This window comes from Pantherophis guttatus, chromosome 7 (genome assembly GCF_059756535.1).
Source record: "Pantherophis guttatus breed Tessera chromosome 7, ASM5975653v1, whole genome shotgun sequence".
NCBI classification, from domain to species: Eukaryota; Metazoa; Chordata; class Lepidosauria; order Squamata; family Colubridae; genus Pantherophis; species Pantherophis guttatus.
The window spans coordinates 28,686,581-28,706,898 of record NC_142069.1 but is presented as its reverse complement, the minus strand read 5'-3'; the positions used below and the strand labels follow the sequence as shown (position 1 = coordinate 28,706,898).

General features: G+C 41.2%; 2 protein-coding genes across 2 annotated transcripts; one reads left to right on the top strand and one right to left on the bottom strand.

Annotated features, from left to right (window-relative positions):
• Positions 1-26: 26 nt before the first annotated feature.
• Positions 27-7,815, bottom strand: MPST (mercaptopyruvate sulfurtransferase). Its single transcript, XM_034403778.3, has 4 exons — positions 7,553-7,815; positions 7,189-7,350; positions 2,677-3,322; positions 27-723 (listed from the first exon to the last, which is right to left on the bottom strand). Exons 3-4 carry the CDS (start codon positions 3,269-3,271, stop codon positions 425-427), a joined length of 894 nt encoding a protein of 297 aa, XP_034259669.1. The 5' UTR covers positions 3,272-3,322; positions 7,189-7,350; positions 7,553-7,815; the 3' UTR covers positions 27-424.
• TST (thiosulfate sulfurtransferase) lies at positions 7,573-19,871 on the top strand. Its single transcript, XM_034403781.3, has 2 exons — positions 7,573-10,138; positions 19,414-19,871. Exons 1-2 carry the CDS (start codon positions 9,544-9,546, stop codon positions 19,710-19,712), a joined length of 894 nt encoding a protein of 297 aa, XP_034259672.1. The 5' UTR covers positions 7,573-9,543; the 3' UTR covers positions 19,713-19,871.
• Positions 19,872-20,318: the final 447 nt, after the last annotated feature.

The window sequence follows — 20,318 nt, the reverse complement described above, 5'->3', positions numbered from 1 at the left end:
ATGAATCGTTAAGGACACCAAAATGCTTTTGATTTAAAAATGTTTGTACTATGGCATTTTCATGAAAATGAATAGAAACCAAATTACAGGACTCAGTGGAGGAACAATTAATACTAAATAGCCAGGAGCATGACACAATTTGCCATAGTTACAGTGCAAAATTAATCCCCTTAAAAAGCAAACTTCTTTTTTATGGTTGCAAATCTCCAGAGTTCGTGTGTTCTACCTGGACCTCTAATTTGATCTTCCCATAATTAATGCTTTCTTTGCTATGAAAAATGGGCAATATCTATACATGGCAATGGAGACAAGCAAAAGAATGGCAAATCCCACAATTCATTATCAAAACATTTCACTCAACAGGTAGAACATCTTGAAGGACAGCCCCTTCTCTAATGTTTCTGTCTTAGCAGAAAGCTGTGCTTCAGAGGCTCTTCCCCATCCTCTCTGAGATGATGTCTTCAGGCTGTGCGCGCATGAACCACTCTACCCAAGCCCCATCATAAATGGCCACATCGGACTTCCCACACAGATATGCTCCTAATGCCACGTGGCAAGCGGTGACTCCTGAGCCACAAGTAGCCACAAGAGGTTTGGAGAGGTCTACTTTCTTCTCTTGAAACAAGCTTTGGATAGTTTCTGGGCTTTTCTCCAAGCCTGCCTCAGTGAGGAATTCTGTGAAAGGAAAGTTCACAGAGCCAGGGATGTGCCCAGGTTCGATTCCTGGAGAAAGTTTGAAAAAAATGAAATACTATTAAAATTCATTCAACAAAATTGCAAAATGAGAAACACAATTTAGAAATAATGTGTGCACACACACATGGATTCTGTATGTAGTAAACCTTGAAATCCTATACATAGCACTAAGTTTTTAAGTAGGCATGATTGCTGGGAAATTCTGGGAGCTGAAGTCCATGTATCTGAAACTTGTCCGTTTGAAAAATACTGGTTTATACTAATGGTAAAGGATGAATTCCCACTTCCCATTTGCTCCAGTAAACCATAATATAAGGTGAGGTTAACTAATATCACCCATCTGCTGGAGAACATGAGGAACATGTTCTGTTCCTCATAACTGACTGTTCCTAGTTCTCTAGTGTGCAGAAAAAAACTTTATTTGACACCTAATAAAGTTGTAAAAATCTGAAGCCATGCTGTTCCTTCTCTGATCTGGGAAGGCTTTTGACAATTTTTGGCAGTCCCATCACCTTGTACTTCATATTTCTCCTACAAGGAGTGAAAGATGCAGCAAAGATGAAAATCAAATGTAGCTAGTATGATATTAGGAATAATGACAGCCCAACCTCTGCCTGTTCTGTTAATCCCATACACATTTTATTATACACAGTAGTAATGCATAAATTACTGCCGTTTGATATACTGTATAAATAAATAATGCCCCACCCTCTCCTTTCAACAACATCCTTATTAGGAGGAACTACTGGTATATAGACATTTCTTCTTGACTTGAGAGGTCAGAGGAAATGGCCTTGAAATACAGCAGGAAGAGCCGCTACTAAATTAACAGTCAGATGAAAGGGAGCCCAAATCTGGGCAAAAACTGAAATGAACACCTCAGACAAGCCCTTCCTCCCTAGTTCACACATTTATCATTTATTAATTAAGCTTATATGCCGCCCTCTCTCCGGAAAGGACTCAGGGTGGCTCACAGCAATAAAAACAGACAAAATCAATATTAAGTGTTAAAAACCATTAAAACTCCCCTTAAAAACTCCTACAGTCCAATTCGGCCTGGCAAAATAACCATGTCTTAAGGTCATGGCGGAAAGAGTGCAGGTCAGGGGCCACCCGGAGCTCCAGGGGGAGTTGATTCCATAAGGTAGGTGCGCCCACAGAGAAAGCCGGTTCCCTAGGAGTCACCAGACGACACTGCCTGGCCAACAGCACTCCAAGGAGGCCCTCCCTGTGGGAACGCACCGGGCGATGGGGAGCTGTCGCTGGCCGCAGATGGTCCATCAGGTACCCCAGGCCTAGGCCATGTAGGGCTTTATAGGTAATAACCAGCACCTTGAATCAAAATATACTCTGTTTCCCCCAAAATCAGACATCCCTTGATAATAAGCCCAATCGGGCTTTTGAGCGCATGGCAATAAGGCCAAGCGCTTATTTCAGGGTTCAAAAAAATATAAGACAGGGTCTTATTTTTGGGGAAACAGGTAGATAAAGGGAGGAAGGGGGAAGCATAATCAGATTTGCAAGATTCTGTTACTATAGCTCAACAGTAAAAGTAGTATTGACCTACGTGTCATTGGTTTCCTAATCTCTTCTATCTTGAAGTGCTGGCAATTTGCAAAACTTCCCTTTTTAACATAAAGTTTTAAAATCAGAGCTTTTAATCTCAGAGCTAAACCAGCCCAACAATTCTGTCAGGCTCCAAAATCAAAAGACACACTGAGTTACTCCAAAGCAATCTCCTTTATTGTTTCTCAAATAGACAGAAATCTTGCTATACTAAAGGAGCTATTTGCACCAATAAAGATATACTCCGAGAACTTCAAGGGAGGAATTTTCTTGAGCCTCTTCCTCTACCTCTTCAAACTATCCGAACTACCTAAACTTCACTGTCTCTTGCTCCTCTAGAATGCAGCCCCTTCCTCCTGGGAATCCAGACTACATTCCACCACATCTACCCTCCAAACGTAAAGAAACCATTACCTTCTCGGGGCTCTGGTTCCGTCCCAGCGTACCTTCCAGCAGCTCGTGCATCGACTACTTGGAACCGGCGTGAGTCAATGTTCTCCTTCACCTGCTCATAGGTCTTCACCATTGATTTATCCAGAGAAGCACGAAATTCAGCAGCAGCAGGATGACTCTTTCCAGAGCTGACAGGATACCCCTCTTTCATCCAGTTCTTCAGCCCACCATTTAGAAGGGAAACCGCATCATGGCCAAAAGCTCGGAACATCCACCAGACTCGGGGAGCCGAGAACAAGCCCTGGTCACTTGCATCATACACCACAACATGACAATCACTGCTCACTCCTAGTTTGCCCACGTACTCTGCAAAATCTGTTGCACTGGGAAGCATATGATCATAAGGTGATGTGCGATCACTGCAATGATCAATGTCGAAGAAAGCGGCTCCTGGAATATGGCGATCTTCAAACTCTCTGTGGGGATTACGTTTCATTTTGGGGAGGTACCAAGAGGCATCCAAGAGCTTCACAGACGATCCAGTTTGAGGAGACTTGATAACTTCTGATACCCATTTAGCAGTCACCAATGCCCGGTAGAGAAGCTGCTGAGACATGGCACTCACAGACTGTTTTGGTTTGGATGTCACCTGGAATTTCCTCCGGCACTGAAGGTGAAGGAAGACAATACAGCAAATTAGGATCATCCTCACAAGAGAAAAAAAACACCCAGGCATTATAACAAGTAGGTAGTTACCCCTGAACGAAACAGCAAGTCTAGCCAACTCTGTGGCTAAGTTAAGATGTAATGTTCTTGCTATAATCAATACAAAATTGCTTTGTTGGTCGAAGGAAAAAAAATTGCCAGGAGGATGGGAATCTACTGTGAAATCTACATCTATGCTGAAAAAAGCCTCACCCCCATTGGTGGTATCTCACAAGTGATGTAATTTGAAGTAGACATTCGGGGAGGCCATTATAGAAAACCATAGATGCTTAAATTCCCTTGCTCCCTTGAGATGGTTCCCAAACTGTGAAAGTCCTGTGTGTGTGTGTGTGTGTGTGTGTGTGTGTGTGTGTGTGTGTCTGTGTCTGTGTCTGTGTCTGTGTGTGTCTGTATGTCTGTGTTCTTTGCCTGGTCATTCTTGCTCAGCCCGACTTCACAGAGCAATTTTTGTGGGGAAAAACTCAGAAGACGGGGAACAATGCACACTACCTTGAGCTCCTGGAAGAAAAGTAGAATGCTGTGGTGGCGCAGTGGTTAGAATGCAGTATTGCAGGCTAATTCTGCTGACTACTAAGAATTCAATCCTCACCAGCTCAAAGTTGACTCAGCCTTCCATCCTTCCGAGGTTGGTAAAATGAAAACCCAGATTGTAGGGGATAATATGCTGACTCTATAAACTTCTTAGACAGGGCTGTAAACCACTGTGAAACAGTTTAAGTGCTATTGCTATTGCTATACAGATCTATCAAATAAATAATAAATGGATATGATTTATTACATTTCAAAGAACACTATGGTTAAACAATGCTAACAAGGTCACTTGACAAAGTATAGCAGTGGCAACATTTTTGCTTTTTCTTCCAGGGAGAGACTAATAATGCTTCTACACTATTATGCCGTCAAACTATAAAACCATTTATAAATCCAAGCATCAACAGGATTGTGTAAACAAAGTTCTGGGCACAAACACAGAGATAACATTAGAATTGTTATAACAACACAGTTTAATTAGTGAAGGTAAAATATCACCGTCATACATTTCTTCACTAAAAAACCTACTTATTTCTGCGTATAATAAAAATTGGTCCCATTCAAGACTGATGAATCCGCATACAAATGGGAAGTTGAATAACTAACCTCGTGGTGTGACTGGAACAATCTGGAACTGAACACAGTCAAAACCATAGAAATGGTGGTAGACTTTAGGAGAAACCCTTCCATACTTCTACCTCTCACAATACTAGACAACACAGTATGAACAATAGAGACCTTCAAATTTCTAGGTTCTACCATATCGCAAGATCTAAAATGGACAGCTAACATCAAAAACATCATCAAAAAAGCACAACAAAGAATGTTCTTTCTGTGCCAACTCAGCACAGCCCAAGGAGCTGCTGATACAGTTCTACAGTTCTACAGAGGAATTATTGAGTCTGTCATCTGCACCTCTATAACTGTCTGGTTTGGTTCCGCAACCCAACAAGACAGACACAGACTTCAGAAGATAATTAGAACTGCAGAAAAAACAATTGCTACCAACCTGCCTTCCATTGAGGACCTGTATACTGCACGAGTCAAAAAGAGGGCTGGGAAAATATTTACAGACCCCTCGCATCCTAGACATAAACTACCCTCAAAACGACGCTATAGAGCAATGCACACCAGAACAACTAGATACAAGAACAGTTTTTTCCTGAACGCCATCACTCTGCTAAACAAATAATTCCCTCAACACTGTCAAATTATTTACTAAATCTGCACTACTATTAATCTTCTCACCGTTCCCACCAGCCATCTCCTTCCACTTATCATGTATGACTGTAACTTTGTTGCTTGTATCCTTACGATTTATATTGATATTGTTTCCTGATTGCTTATTTGTACCCTATGACTATCATTAAATGTTGTACCTTATGATTCTTGATGAATGTATCTTTTCTTTTATGTACACTGAGAGCGTATGCACCAAGACAAATTCCTTGTGTGTCCAATCACACTTGGCCAATAAAAAATTCTATTCTAAATGAATTCTAATAGAATAGCCATCCTCTTAGGAAAAGCTCCAGGAATCTTCAGCAGTCCACCTCACCATGGGTGAAACAATTAAATGATCCATGCAAAGTGAAAAGGGCCCCTACAGATGCTTGACTTTCTCATTTTTTGGATTGTCTCTGAAAAGGCTATTTAGATTGGCATAGGATTTTATTTAAAACCCATCCTTTCATCACAGTAATGCCCAAGTTCTCTTCTTTATGTCACCCAAAACATCCATGAAGTCTATATTCAATAGCAAATAAGAAAAAAGGAAGAGTTGTCAGGATTTACAAAAACAAAGGTAGACTTTGAAGTGAGGTCAAGTCCTGCACATTCTCCATGATGATCTAAAATCTAAATCATAACTTCTATAACAGCAGCTGAGTAGGCTGGGCTTTCTCAGTATTGAAACATTTATTATTTATCTCCTTTATAATCTATTCTTTTTAAAAAATGCACCTCATATGTCATTTTTATTTTGTCATGATTAAATGCTGTTTATAGGATTGTGTTGCATTTAACTGCTTTTTAACACAATCCTCCTTGAACCCTGATATGGAAATATGGAGTTCATAGGTGAAATAAGGAAATAAAAATAATTCTCATCCCATGCACAACAGAAAAAAGGATAGCTCAATTCTTCTAACCATCATTTTCTTTGTAAATTCTTGTAGTTTAAAAAGAAGCTTGTTTGTTTTTAATATCTGTTGCTTCATTAATCAGCTAAACAGTGGTTTCCTGTTTTGCTTGATTAATCAGCCAAACAGAGGTTTCCCTGAACAAGCCCTGGACAAGAGCCTGTCTGAAAAACGGTTTTCTTTTTATCACACCTGCAGCTTTACAGAACTGGAGTCTCTTTGTTAAAGCTAAGCAGGAAGATGCTGTGCAAATATTCAGAGGCACTCCCATTTTGTTCAGAGCAGATTGGTTCATATCAATGGATTTTGCTACTTCAAATTAGACAGTTTCTTTGACAGGAACAGGGGGAAAAAAATGTCTCCTAAAGGTGGGGAAAGATTTCATCTCTCTCTTCCCCCAAGAGTTCTCCATCCACAAAAACGCCAAAGCTTCCAATTCCCCAATTGAAGATTTGCAGTAGAAACACTGCACCAAGCACGGAACTGGTGTATAATAAACAATTTATTTCCTTCTCCAAGACAGGCAGTTTTTCTGAGCTGGCCCAATCTGGCAACCCCAACAGGTGTTGCAGTGCAGCTCCCATCCGCCTCAGCCAAGAGAAGACTATATACAGTCTTATACTATATACTATATCGAGCCTGGATAGCTCTGCAGACAAGGCACTGTAATTTAACACCAGCTGTCTGCAATTAAAGTAAGTTCGAATCTTGCCAGGCTCAAGGTTGACTCAGCCTTTCATCCTTTCTAAGGTAGATAAATTGAGGACCCAGATTGTGGGGGCAATAAACTGACTTTGTATAAATATATACAAAAGTATGAAGGCTATTGCTTAACGCACTGTAAGCCGCCCTGAGTCTCCGGAGAAGGGCGGCATATAAATCAAATTAAAAAAAACAACAACAACAACAGAGAAGACTATTGCACCTCATCTCTGCCAGCAAGGATTTGAGAGTTATGATCCAACGTCCAAAGGTTTCCAGGGTTGGCTAGAGAGGAGAGGGAAATGCTGCCTCCACCAGAGGAAAACTAGCAGGGTTAGTGCCCTTTGAACACATGGGCGAGCGTTCCTCTCATGGGGTTTTTTTCCCCAACAAGTCCAATCTACCTCCACCTCTCTACTTCCTCTTCTCTTACCTCGGATGGCTCCCTGGCTTCTGAATCTTCAAAGCGTTGCCCCTAAACCGCTTCTCGCCCACCAGTTTATTCCCCCTTCCTTGTTCTACCTCCAGGGCGAAGAAAAGGACCACGTCCCACTTTGGTATCCAGTGAAAGGAAGGCTTGTCAGGGCGAAACCAACTGGGGCAAAAAAAAGGGGGGGAGAAAATTAGCAGAAAACCCATGAACTCGCACATGGAACTCGGTCCCTCATCTAACTGGGATCGCTCACGACTTTTTTCTTTAATCCTCGTGACATCTGACTGACTACTCGCCCCATGAGCCGCTCATTTTTGGAGAGAAAATTAATATTGGATTTGCTTCCCCCCCCCACCTCCCTTACCAGCCGCTTCCTGGAATAGCAGATTGCGGAGTCCAGCAGAAGAAGAAGGCGTGGAGAAGCATTTCGCGGTCCCCGCGGGTCATTTAGAGGCGAGGCGCGTTTCTTCGAAGGCTTTCCAGTGGATGCCTTGCCTGAGTTTCCTAGAGAACGTGGGTTACGTGGGGAAGAAAAGCAAAAGACCGCCTTGTCTTCTCCGCCAGCAGCGATTGTTTGAAAAGCCAAACGGTGCATTTCAGGGATGGGTTCTAATTTTTTTTACTACCGGTTCTGTGGGCGTGGCTTATTTTGTGGGCGTGGCTTGATGGTCATGTGACAATTCTTTAGTGTTTAGCAGAGGTACTGGTCTACCAGGCTTTTAACTGCTTAAAGAGTTGTACCTGTCTACTCATTTGTTTTTGGAGGCACCGGTCTACTCATTTGTTTTTGGAGGCACCGGTCTACTCATTTGTTTTTGGAGGCACCGGTCTACTCATTTGTTTTTGGAGGCACCGGTCTACCACCACACTGCCTTTTAACACTGATCAGCTGTAGGGCAGCCCTTTGAAGCCCCAGGGCAAGAATTTAAACAGTTTTTTTCCTTCTAGCCGATCAGCTGGGACTCAGGAGGCAGCAATAGATTGGGGGCGGGGCCAAATAAAAGGTAAGAATAACGCACGGGGTGGGGGGGTGGCAGCTCCCGAACAAACAGAACTGGTTTGGTGACGTCATATCATCATTGCTATCGGCTCGGCCGAACCGGGAGGAACCCACCACTGGTGCATTAGCCCCAGTTGCAAAGTTTAGTCTTTCGTTCTCTCAGTAGGAGGAAGAAACTGGAGAACAGATGTTGCAGACAACTGTGGATGGGCGAGATAATCTTGACCCTAATTACTTTCATACTTATTACTTGCTTTACAATTTTCATTCTCTCACGACTCCGAGTGAATCATTTAATAACACACAAACACACTCACACAACTTCCAACTCACCTTATATCCAATATATCCAAGGTGTATCTTCCAACCAATCGCCTTTTATCCAAGGTGTATCTCTTGTCCAAAAGAGGGTTGTTACAATGCCCGGACAATAGGAACTGTGATTCAACCCATACCAACTCCAGATCATTGCAGGCTGCTGTATTCCCACAACCTCACAAAACTAGAATGCAGTGATTTATACTGCAAGTGAATCTCTCATTTGTCTTTAAAAATAAAGACCACTACTTCGGCTACCTCTTCCTGAGCATGTTCGGGATAGGGGAATTATAGCTTTTACTTCAGAACTTGCAAACTTTAGGACTCTACAGTATCTTGTTAATTCTTCCTCTGAACATTTGGGCCCCTCTTAACCAAACAAACTGTTGAAAAATGTACATAATGAATAATGCAGGCTTGCTATATCTACCATTTCTATGTAATCACATTGCTGCACTTGCAAAGCTGGATATATTAGGAATCAGTAGCTGGATGCTTGGGGTCAGCATACCAGCTTTTCTTACAGTGTTTCCTCTTCTACACTTAGCTCTTTGGGACCCCACATTCTTGACCTTACTGAGTGTCTCAGTGCTGGTTTCCTCTTTCAGGTTTGCCCTTTACCCCACTTCTGACCGAGTCAGTTTACTTTTGCACCATCACTGACTGTGAACACTAATCCATTTCTTGTTACATCAGGTCCCGAAAAGCTGGCTGATGTTTTTACCCTCTAGTTCTTGTGCAAGAACAGGAGGGAAATTCTTACAAAAAGCCCTGAAAGTTTTGTCTGAACAATTACTTCAGTTTCTCGTCTAGAAGTAACTAGAGGGAGGGAGTTATTTTGCAGCTGATTGTGGATATGCCTGTGCCAGTCCAAAGTGCAGACTTGAATAGAAATGAATTGGCTAGGGCTTCTTTCTCCGCCCTTTCTTAGTTGATTGGTAGGGAACAAGACATCGGAGCCTGGACGGAGTACCTCCCTTTTCTGTGCATACCATTTTTCACTTTTGAGTTCAGACATCAAGAAAGCTTTCCTTAACATGGTGCAGCAAGCTTTATACAGAGGTTTGGTCTCCACCAAATGGCTAGCAGAAGCTGTCCGAACCAAAAAGGTTGGTCCTGATTTGAGGGTGCTGGATGCTTCCTGGTATGAACCTGGAACGAGAAATGCCCAGAAAGAATTCCAAGAACAGCACGTTCCTGGAGCCTCTTTTTTTGATATTGAAGAATGCAAAGACAAGTCATCACCTTATGAGCTTATGCTGCCCAGTGAGAAACATTTTGCCGATTACGTTGGCCACTTGGGCATTGGGAATGATACACATGTAGTTGTGTATGATGGAGACAACCTGGGCACCTTCTACGCACCACGCGCATGGTGGATGTTCCGGGTCTTTGGGCATCGTACTGTTTCAGTGCTGAATGGGGGATTTAAAAACTGGCTGAAGGAAGGTCACCCAGTAACATCAGAGATCACCCGGCCAGAGCCATCTGCCTTTAAAGCCAGTCTTAACAGGTCTCTCCTGAAGACCTATGAAGAGATGGTGGAGAACATGGAATCCAAGCGGTTTCAGGTAGTAGATGCCAGATCTGAAGGGCGATTCCGAGGAACAGAACCTGAACCAGGAAAGGAAGGTAGGAGTATATCCTGAGATAATTGGCCCACTTTCCATATTCTTTACCTGCTAATGATATTTAAGTCTTTACATCCCTCTTGCATACTTTAAGTTTACTTATTTGTGAGCAACCTCCACTAAACAGAGTGGAACACTTTCTAAATACACTTTCATAACAGTTTGATATTGTTGTGCCTAAGAAGAAATCCATAGGTCTCCAAAACTGGTACATGTAGATAAAGTAGAAAAATAGGGGTATCTAAGAATTCATCCATTGGGAGACTTCTTACTATTTTCCTGGCCTTTTCCTTTTTCTCATGTGGTAAGAAATATACCTACACATGCATACACAAACACACACACACAGAGAGGATCCATTTATGTTTGGGATTCCATACCAGTAGGATCTGCTATCAACACTTGTGGGTGTTCCAATTTTCCAGACACACTGCCCCAGAAACTGAGGACCCTGTTCAAAATAGATCTCCAGTAACTTGGTATGTCTGTTTCTCTTTCCAAAATGCTTTTTTTAAGAGTAAATGGAGTCTGTTTGATTAGTCTTTGCCTAAAAATCAATCCTCCCAACAATTACACAAAACATCCAAAACATTTTTCATTTTATTATATGGTCTTGCCCATCCCAATAATGTATAAGAGAATGTTGAGCTAAAAACTTTGAGCCCCTGGACAAAGGGCAGGAGTCACAGCCATGAAATTGTTGAAAGATATGTACACGTGCATCTGTCAGAGAAGAATTATAGCCTTCTGGAGCAAAACCCTGATTGATCAACTCCAAGTTAATGATTTTCCAGGTCACCACGCCCAACGAGTCTAGGATCTGTCAGCATAAAAATCTCACCGATTGATTGCTTTTTCATCTGTTGGACTGTTTTTCCAATAAGTCTTTTTCTGTAAAGAAATGGGGAGGAGTGCAAATTGTACTATATCTTAATAGCTTCTGTGCCTTATTTCAGTATTATTGCTCTGTTATCCTTGTTTCAGTATTTAGGATCAAGGGACTCATAAGTATTTTAAGTAAAAACTATATATGGAAAATGGGCGGCTAGATCCCTAAATGGAGACATTAAGAGAGTTCAGACAAAGAGAGTTTGGGAAGGATACACCAAATATCAGAAGACTGTGATATAGATTACACAATTAGACCAATCCCCATAATGTAAGCTAGATCCAAAGTTTCTTTGGAAAGTAACTGGCCTCTAAGTCACAGAGTCAGACTCATTATGGAATGGTTGAGTTGAAGCAAACCTGATGTCTAATATGACAACCTTCACAATGTTGTTTCTAGTTTGAGATTTTCCCAGGGAACCTCTGTCTGGCAGCACTGGTTTCTAGAGCAAGACAAGTGCTGACACACACAAGTGGCGGACACTGAACCTTCAGGAATGTATTAGCATAAAACTGGCAGAAAGGAATTTCACCTCATTCTATAAAATAGCTCTGAGAGGATTGTGTATTCACCTGCCTGATAGGAGTGCAACAAGATATTGTTGTTAGGCAGGAATTGCCCTTGAGAGTTCTGGTGAAGTAGCTAAGAATCCAATAAGCTTTGCATAGCACTTATTTGAGTGAACTAGTTTGTTGTATTCATGAAAGATCCAACAGAAAGTACACAATAGCAGAAGGAAGTTTTAAAACTGTTTGTAGAAACTTTTCCAAGAAGTCAGCTTAGAAGAGCCTTAGCTAACTATTCCATTGCATAATCTTTTTTATTTCCTGCATCTCAATAAAAAGTGTTATTTTCCCTTATGTCCATTCTTACAATGAATGTAGAGAAGGTGTAAGATGCCCACATTTGTAAATTGAAAATAATACTTTCTTTCCATTAAAATAGAGAGATTTGCCTAAAAGTATGTGCGCAAATACCTCTCACTACAGGTAGTCCTCAGGTTACAACAGTTCGTTTAGTGACCATCCGAAGTTACAACAGCACTGTAAAAAATGACTTATCACCATTTTTCACACTTATGACTGTTGCAACATCCCCATGGCCGTATGATAAAAATTCAGATGCTTGGCAACTGACTCGTATTTATGATGGTCCCAGGGTCATGTGATCTTTTGTGACCTTCTAACAGGCAACAATGGGGAAGCCAGACTCACTTAACAACCATATTACTAACATGTATAGTGATTCACTAACACCTGTGTCAAGAAAGGTCTTGAAACGGGGCTAAAATCATTTCACAAATGTCTTGCTTAGCAACCGAAATGTTGGGCTCAATTATGGTCGTAAATCAAGAATTACCAGTATTTCCAAACTGAAATTCTTCTTTCATCAGATTAGTTCTCTGATGGGATTTCAAGATTTTATGGGAAACAAAGAAACATAATAATCACCCCTTATTTGATGTGAGTTATCAGATGATGATACGTAGAAAAAAACACTATGGTTTAGTTTAATCACTGGTGTGGTGACACAATATAACACATTTTCATCAGGTCCCTGACTACAGCTGCCATCTCTCACATATACAATGGCTAGGTAGAATAAAGAGGAGTCAGCATTTTTTATTATTATTATTCTGTTTGGGCACTGCCCAATCCAAATATCTGGGCAGTTCATAATATAGCAAAGAAAAAGATAAAAACACAAGTCGAAACAAGACAGGATCCAGTCACTCAGTATAAAACATACAGAAAGCCATCCAACAAAGGGCAATGAATTAAGGTGGTTATTCTTTAAATAATGGTTTGCTTATTTGCTTCAAAAAGCAACGGTATATAACATTTATAAAATGTTTTAAAGGGAGAAGCTAAAATAAAAAAATATTTTCAATTGAATATTTTTAGCACTGTGATCCTGAAATGGTATCTAAGAAAAATAATGAGTCTTGAGCCAGTTCCTATGGGGCACAGAAAGACAAATTCAGAATCTAATGAGATGAAAATGTCCATCTGGAATGGCAGGAGATCAATTGAGATGTGTATTGTGTTTCCACAAGAAATGTATGCATATTTATCATTTAGCTCAACTGGTGGTGAAATCCAATTTTTTTTACTTTCAGTTCTGTGGGCGTGGCTTGGTGGGCATGGTATGGCTTCGTGGGCGTGGCTTGGTGGGTGTAGCAGGGGAAGGATAGTGCAAAATCTCCATTCCCTCCCCACTCCTGGGGGAAGGATAGTGCAAAATCTCCATTCCCACCCCAATCTGGGGCCAGCCAGAGGTTTTATTTGCCGGTTCTCCGAACTACTCAAAATTTTCACTGCCGGTTCTCCGAACTGCTCAAAATTTCCGCTACCAGTTCTCCAGAACCTGTCAGAATCTGCTGGATTTCACCCCTGAGCTCAACCCTTTTCACTCTGGGGAGAAAGGTGTTTGTGTACTTAAGAGCCACATGCATTTCTGTTTTTTGTGGGGTCACACTAGGATGCACTCATAGAGCAAGGTTGCTACAGTGCCATGTTGTGATAGCAGAAGCAAAACTTCATCTGCAAAGGTGACCACCTATGCTTGGTTGCAGCCAGCTGGCTTAGTTAAGTTTGGTGGCAAGTAACATTATTTCTCAAATATGCTCAGTAATTTTTAAAATCCCACTGAAGTTGTCTTTCTTTTAATGTTTTAAATTAAATTTTTATTGAACATTTCTCACACAAATAAAAGATAAGCATGAATAATATAAAGAGTGAAGAAAAGAAAAAAAGAAAATGTGAAATAATGAGAGTAATGTAGTAAGGAGTATAAAGAGATCTACAAATAGGAAAAAAGGAAAGATATATAAAGAAATGATTTTCAGTCTTCCTTATAGCAGTTACAATCTTTTCCTCATTCTTGCCTCATTAAAATAGCATCCTAATTTGCTTCTTCCCATATTTGAACCATTTCAATCTGCAAATCCATAAATCAGGAGTTTATTTTTTTCCATTTTTAGCAAAAAGTCCAAAAGAAATTGCAGGTTCTTGGATCAAAGCATTTGTCGCATTATCCGCTGATCAGATAAGTCAATTTTGCCATTTCTGCCAATTCAATAATCTTTTCATGCCACTTCTCATTGTGGGAATTTCAGAAATATCCATCTTTGTATATATAATAATCTCGCTGGAATTACCATATTAAAAAAAAAATCAATATTCCATGAGTCTCTTCTAATTGGCTATCCATAAGTTCCAATTAAACAAGGTTCTGGTTTCCGCAATTGTCTTCCTTTTCCAATAAAAGAATTTGTCTTCTTTCCACATTCTAATAGTACTGCTACACCAGGGATTAAACAAAATGGTCAGGTAGACAATGAGCTTGCAGCTCATCATTTATTGGGAAGCACTTCAAACATGCTGTAAGTCAAAATTTGAATGGCCAAAGTCTTATCACATGTATATCATAGGTCATAATATTTGGTTAAAAACAACAAAACATTCAAGATATCAGTTCCTTCAACAATTCATTTTCTTTATGCCAACCCAACAACGCAATTTGTGACAATCAGATAATGATTTCAGAGACAGTTCAGCAAGGTTTATTTATTTATTTATTTATTTTATTAGATTTCTATACCGCCCTACTCCCGAAGGACTCAGGGCGGTGCACAGCCAAACAATAAAAACACATACAATACAAAATTTAAAAAATAGAATAAAATCAAATTAAATAATTTTGGCCCCGACAAATTTAAAACCCCAAACTTTTAAAACCAATTTAAAATTGAATATATAAAATACTAAAAGATATTTAAAATTTTAAAAATCTTTTATAAAAGAGGGGGAAAAATTAGGCCAGGCCGGCCTGGTGAAATAGTAAGGTCTTTAAGGCGTGGCGGAAGGTGCGCAGATCCGGGATCCTCCGTATCTCTGGGGGGAGCTCGTTCCAGATAGTAGGTGCCCCCACAGAGAAGGCTCTCCCCCTGGGGGCTGCCAGTCGGCATTGTTTGGCTGACGACACCCAGAGGAGCCCCTCTCTATGGGAGCGTACCGGCCGGTGGGAGGCTATTGGTGGTAGTAGACGGTCCCGCAAGTACCCGGGTCCTAAGCCATGGAGCGCTTTAAAGGTGGTAACCAGAACCTTGAAGTGCACCCGGAAGACCACCGGGAGCCAGTGCAGCTCACGCAGGAGGGGTGTTACATGGGAACGCCATGTCGCTCCCATTACCACCCACGCGGCCGCACTCTGCGCCAGTTGGAGCCTCCGGGTGCTCCTCAAGGGGAGCCCCATGTAGAGAGCGTTGCAATAGTCCAGGCGGGAGGTGACAAGGGCATGAGTGACCGTGCGTAACGAGTCCCGATCCAGAAAGGGACGCAACTGGCAAATCAGGCGAACCTGATGAAAAATCCTCCCGGTCACGGCCGTCAAGTGCTCTTCTAAAGACAGCCGTGAATCCAGGAGGACGCCCAAATTGCGAGCCCTCTCTGTGGGGGCCAATGATTTGCCCCCAATAGTCAGTGATGGCTGTTGAATCTGATTACATGTCATCAATTTGGGGTTGACTCTTAGTGACCCTAGAAATATATCTCCAGATGTCATGTCCACAACCTAATCTTTATGTCTTCCAATGGCATACTCTTACTGTTATAATCAGATCTATCTGCTATGTTGCTGGTTGCTCACTTGTGTTTACTTCTACTTTTCCCATCATTTTGGTTTCTCAAAGGAGCCAGCTCTTTTATATAATATGCTTGCATAATTTCCTTGAGGGAGATGGATGGTCTAGAAACAATGAATATAAATAAATAAATAGATAAGTTCAAAATATGGTAATTTGAGCCTGATCATTTGTACTTTAGGTAAGAACTCTGGATTAATTTGTTATATGATCCATTTATTTTTTTCCTGGTTATCCATGATGTTCTCAAGAAACTGCCCCTACACCAAGAGTGTCTTGTTTCTTCAGAGTCCAATGTTTGTTTCCATAGAATATCAAAGAGAAAAGCCACTGCCTATACAATTATGATTTTTATAGGTATAGGCACGTCACAGCATCTGAATAATTTTTTTCCTAAACCCTTCATTGCTATCATAAAATGCTAGATTGTGACATACCCTGTTTCCCCGAAAGTAAGACATCCCCTAATAATAACGACAGCTCCCACAATTCCTGGAGGAAACGTCCTATCTAGATCCGTTCCAGTCGGGTTTCAGGCCTGGGCACAGCACGGAAACAGCATTGGTCGCATTGGTTGATGATCTCTGGAGGGCTTGGGACAGGGGTTGCTCCTCTGTTCTGGTCCTATTAGATCTCTCAGCAGCTTTTGATACCATTGACCATGGTATCATGCTGCACCGGTTGGAAGAGTTGGGGATGGGAGGCACCGTGTTACAGTGGTTCTCCTCCTTTCTCTTTGACTGGTTGCAGTTTGTGTTGACAGGGGGGCAGAGGTCGACCTCGAGGCCTCTCATCTGTGGAGTGCCGCAAGGGTCGATCCTCTCGCCCCTTCTGTTCAACATTTATGTGAAGCCGCTGGGCAAGATCATCCGTGGCTTTGGGGTGAGATACCACCAGTACGCTGATGACACCCAGCTGTACATCTCCACCCCAGGCCACCCCAGCGATGCCCTTGAAGTGATGGCCCAGTGCCTGGAGGCTGTAGGATCTGGATGGGGAGGAACAGGCTCAAGCTCAACCCTTCCAAGACCGAGTGGCTGTCGTTCCCGGCATCCCGATATAGTCAGCTGACTCCATCGCTGACTATTGGGGGCGAGTCTTTGGTCCCTGTGGAGAGGGCACGCAATCTGGGTGTCCTCCTGGATATGCAGCTGTCCTTGGAGGAACATCTGACGGCTGTTGCCAGGGGGACCTTTTGTCAGGTTCGCCTGATTCGCCAGTTGCGCCCCTTTCTTGATCGGGATTCCATGTGCACAGTCACTCATGCCCTCGTCACCTCTCGCCTGGATTACTGCAACGCTCTCTACATGGGGCTCCCCTTGAGGAGCACCCGGAGGCTCCAACTGGTCCAGAATGCGGCCGCGGGGGTAATTATGGGAGCTGCATGGCGCTCCCGCATAACACCACTTCTGCGTGAGCTGCACTGGCTCCCAGTGGTCTTCCGGGTGCACTTCAAGGTGTTGGTTACCACCTTTAAAGCGCTCCATGGCATAGAACCTAGTTATCTTTGAGACCGCCTTCTGCCACCGACAACCTCCCATCGACCCGTGCGCTCCCACAGAGAGGGCCTCCTCTGGGTGCCATCAGCCAAGCAATGCAGGCTGGTGACCCCCAGGGGGAGTGCCTTCTCTGTGGGGGCTCCCACCCTCTGGAATCAGCTGCCCCCAGAGATAAGGAGAATCCAAGACCTCCGTGCCTTCCGCCGTGCCCTTAAAACTTTCCTTTTCCAACAAACCGGGCTGCCCTAACAAATCCTTTTAAATGATTTTAAATTCGTTTGTCTTTTTAAATTTTGGGCCAAATTGAGATATTTCCTTTTAATCTGTTCTTAATTTATGTGTTATTATGTATTATTATGTATTATGTATGTATTTTTACTTGGCTGTACACCGCCCTGAGTCCCTAGGGAGAAGGGTGGTATATAAATTTGAAGTAAAATAAAAATAAAAATAAAAAAATAAGCCCAGTCGGGCTTTTGAGTGCATGCGCTAAAATGAACCTCCCCCACCCCCGAAAATAAGCCCTCCCCAAAAATATTTAAATGCAGAGCTGGAAATCAGGTAAGATGGCAAGAGGAGCCCCATCTTGCTCCACGCGTGCCAAAATAATAAGACCTCCCCAAAAATAAGGCCAAGCACTTATTTTGGAGTTCAAAAAATATAAAACAGGGTCTTATTTTCGGGAAAACACGGTATTTATTCATTGCATATTTCTTTGCTGTTTAAAAAGCTATCAGTTTCATCCTAGTGACTTCGGGCACTAAGAGTCAACCCCAAGTTGATGGTATGTAATCAGATTCAACCTTGCTGAACTGTCTCTGAAATCTGATTGTCACAAATTGCGTTGTTGGGTTGGCATAAAGAAAATGAATTGCTGAAGGAACTGATACCTTGAATGTTTTGTTGTTTTTAACCAAATATTATGACCTATGATATACATGTGATAAGACTTTGGCCATTTAATTTTGACTTATAGCATGTTTGAAGTGCTTCCCAATAAATGATGATCTGCAAGCTCATTGTCTACCTGACCATTTTGTTTAATCCCTGGTATAGCAGTACTATTAGAATGTGGAAAGAAGACAAATTCTTTTATTGGAAAAGGAAGACAATTGCGGAAACCAGAACCTTGTTTAATTGAAACTTATGGATAGCCAATTAGAAGAGACTCATGGAATATTGATTTTTTTAATATGATAATTCCAGCGAGATTATTGCTGTATTGAATCCTCCCCTATCCTATCCCCTTCTCTCTCTCAGGCTTTCTAGCCCCTTCTCTCCTCAGGCTTGCCCCCAGAAGCCTCTCCTATGCTATCCTGTTCTCTCCAGAGTTATTTTCAAGTTGGGAGGGGGAGTAGAACGTCTAATGAATTAACATCAGAACGTGTTATAATAATATAGGAAATACTAATGCTCTGATGGTCATTTCGAAAAATCCTTTCTTAGTGAGCACCCAGAAACCAAGTGGAACATACTTGGCAAATTTCAAGTTTGTAGGCTTTACAGTTCTGGAGATTTCGTGATTAATGTGTGAGTGGTTTTCACTTTTATATATATATATATAGAGAGAGAGAGAGAGAGAGAGAGATTGTAATCGGGATATTGCATTTCATTTCATTTTTAAACAGAAGACTGAGCTGGTGGTTTGTTTTTTTTAACTTTTGTGGATTTTTTTATATATTGGATATATATATATTTAAAGGCAGTTCTCAGCCATCTTTTCCAAAAATCTGCAGTTATTTTGATCTATATTTAAATGCAGTAAATTCTGGAGTTGTGATTTATTAGAAACAGATGTTTGTAAAGCTGTTTGATTTTACATTTAACAATCACCCATATAACCAACATTATCTCTTACCTTTTATTCAACCTATTTGTATTAGAAATAATTGATAATTTCAAATTATTTGACCACAATCCCAGTTCTACCATTTGTACCCCAATTATGTACTACCATTTATATGCCATACCATTACTTAGGATTAGAACTTCTTATAATACTATTTTATTTGCATTTATTTTAGTAATCATGTTTTTAATTATTTTAGACTCTATTATACTTATTGTATTTCTCATATGCGTATATACATATATGTAGAAGGGTATAATACTTCTTTTATTCAATATTTTGTTTGCATCTGGCCTTAGGGCTATAATAAAATTGAATTGAATTTAACCATAATAGTTACGGGAAGTATTTTTTATGACTTTATGACTTTTTATGACTTTTTCTCTTATTCCAGGGATAGAACCAGGTCACATTCCAGGTACCATAAACATGCCTTTCTTCAACTTCTTGACTGAAGAAGGTTTTGAGAAACCTCAAGAAGAAATCCGGAGCATGTTCCAGGAGAAGAAAGTGGATCTTTCAAAGCCATTGATTGCCACATGCCGCAAGGGGATTACAGCCTGCCATATTGCCTTGGGAGCATATCTCTGTGGTAAACCAGATGTGGCCATCTATGATGGATCCTGGTCTGAGTGGTTTCGTCGTGCCCCACCTGAGTATAAAATGTCTGAATGGAATCGCCATAAGGCATAATAACTCAATTTTCTGTGGAGCATAGTTCCTAATGCTAAGCATAATGAAAAGATAGGAAAATAAATTCCTATTTTTTATAATTTTATCACTTTCTAATCCATGGTTGCTGCTTGCTTTTGCAAACTGGTAATTAAATAAAATTCAGTCTTGGGTCAATTACCTTTTTTCAATTCTGTGTCCTTTTTTATTGTCCACAACTAGTAACAGAAGAGAAACTATCCAGCGTTATTATAAGTGTTAATATTTATATCATTTCCATTGTGTTCAGCATCCTGATGTTGCCCTTGAAATGTAATACATGCAGATTACAATCCCTAGTTATCTATTTAACAGCATAATAGTGGTCAATAATAGGAATTAGTCATATCTGGAAGTTGCCAAGTTGTAGAAAGCTAGCAAAAACTAAAGACTAACTTGAACCTTATGTTGACATAAGCAGAACAACTGTAAGAAGTTAGCACCCACCCCTCTCCTAGAAGAATGAAATATTTTAGGAAATATTAAAAAGGCAGAATATATTTCCCTGGATGAGAAATAGAGAAACATGTTTTAAAGACAAAGCAGCTCACACCTTCCTGCCTCCCCCCCCCACTTTGTAAACCCAAT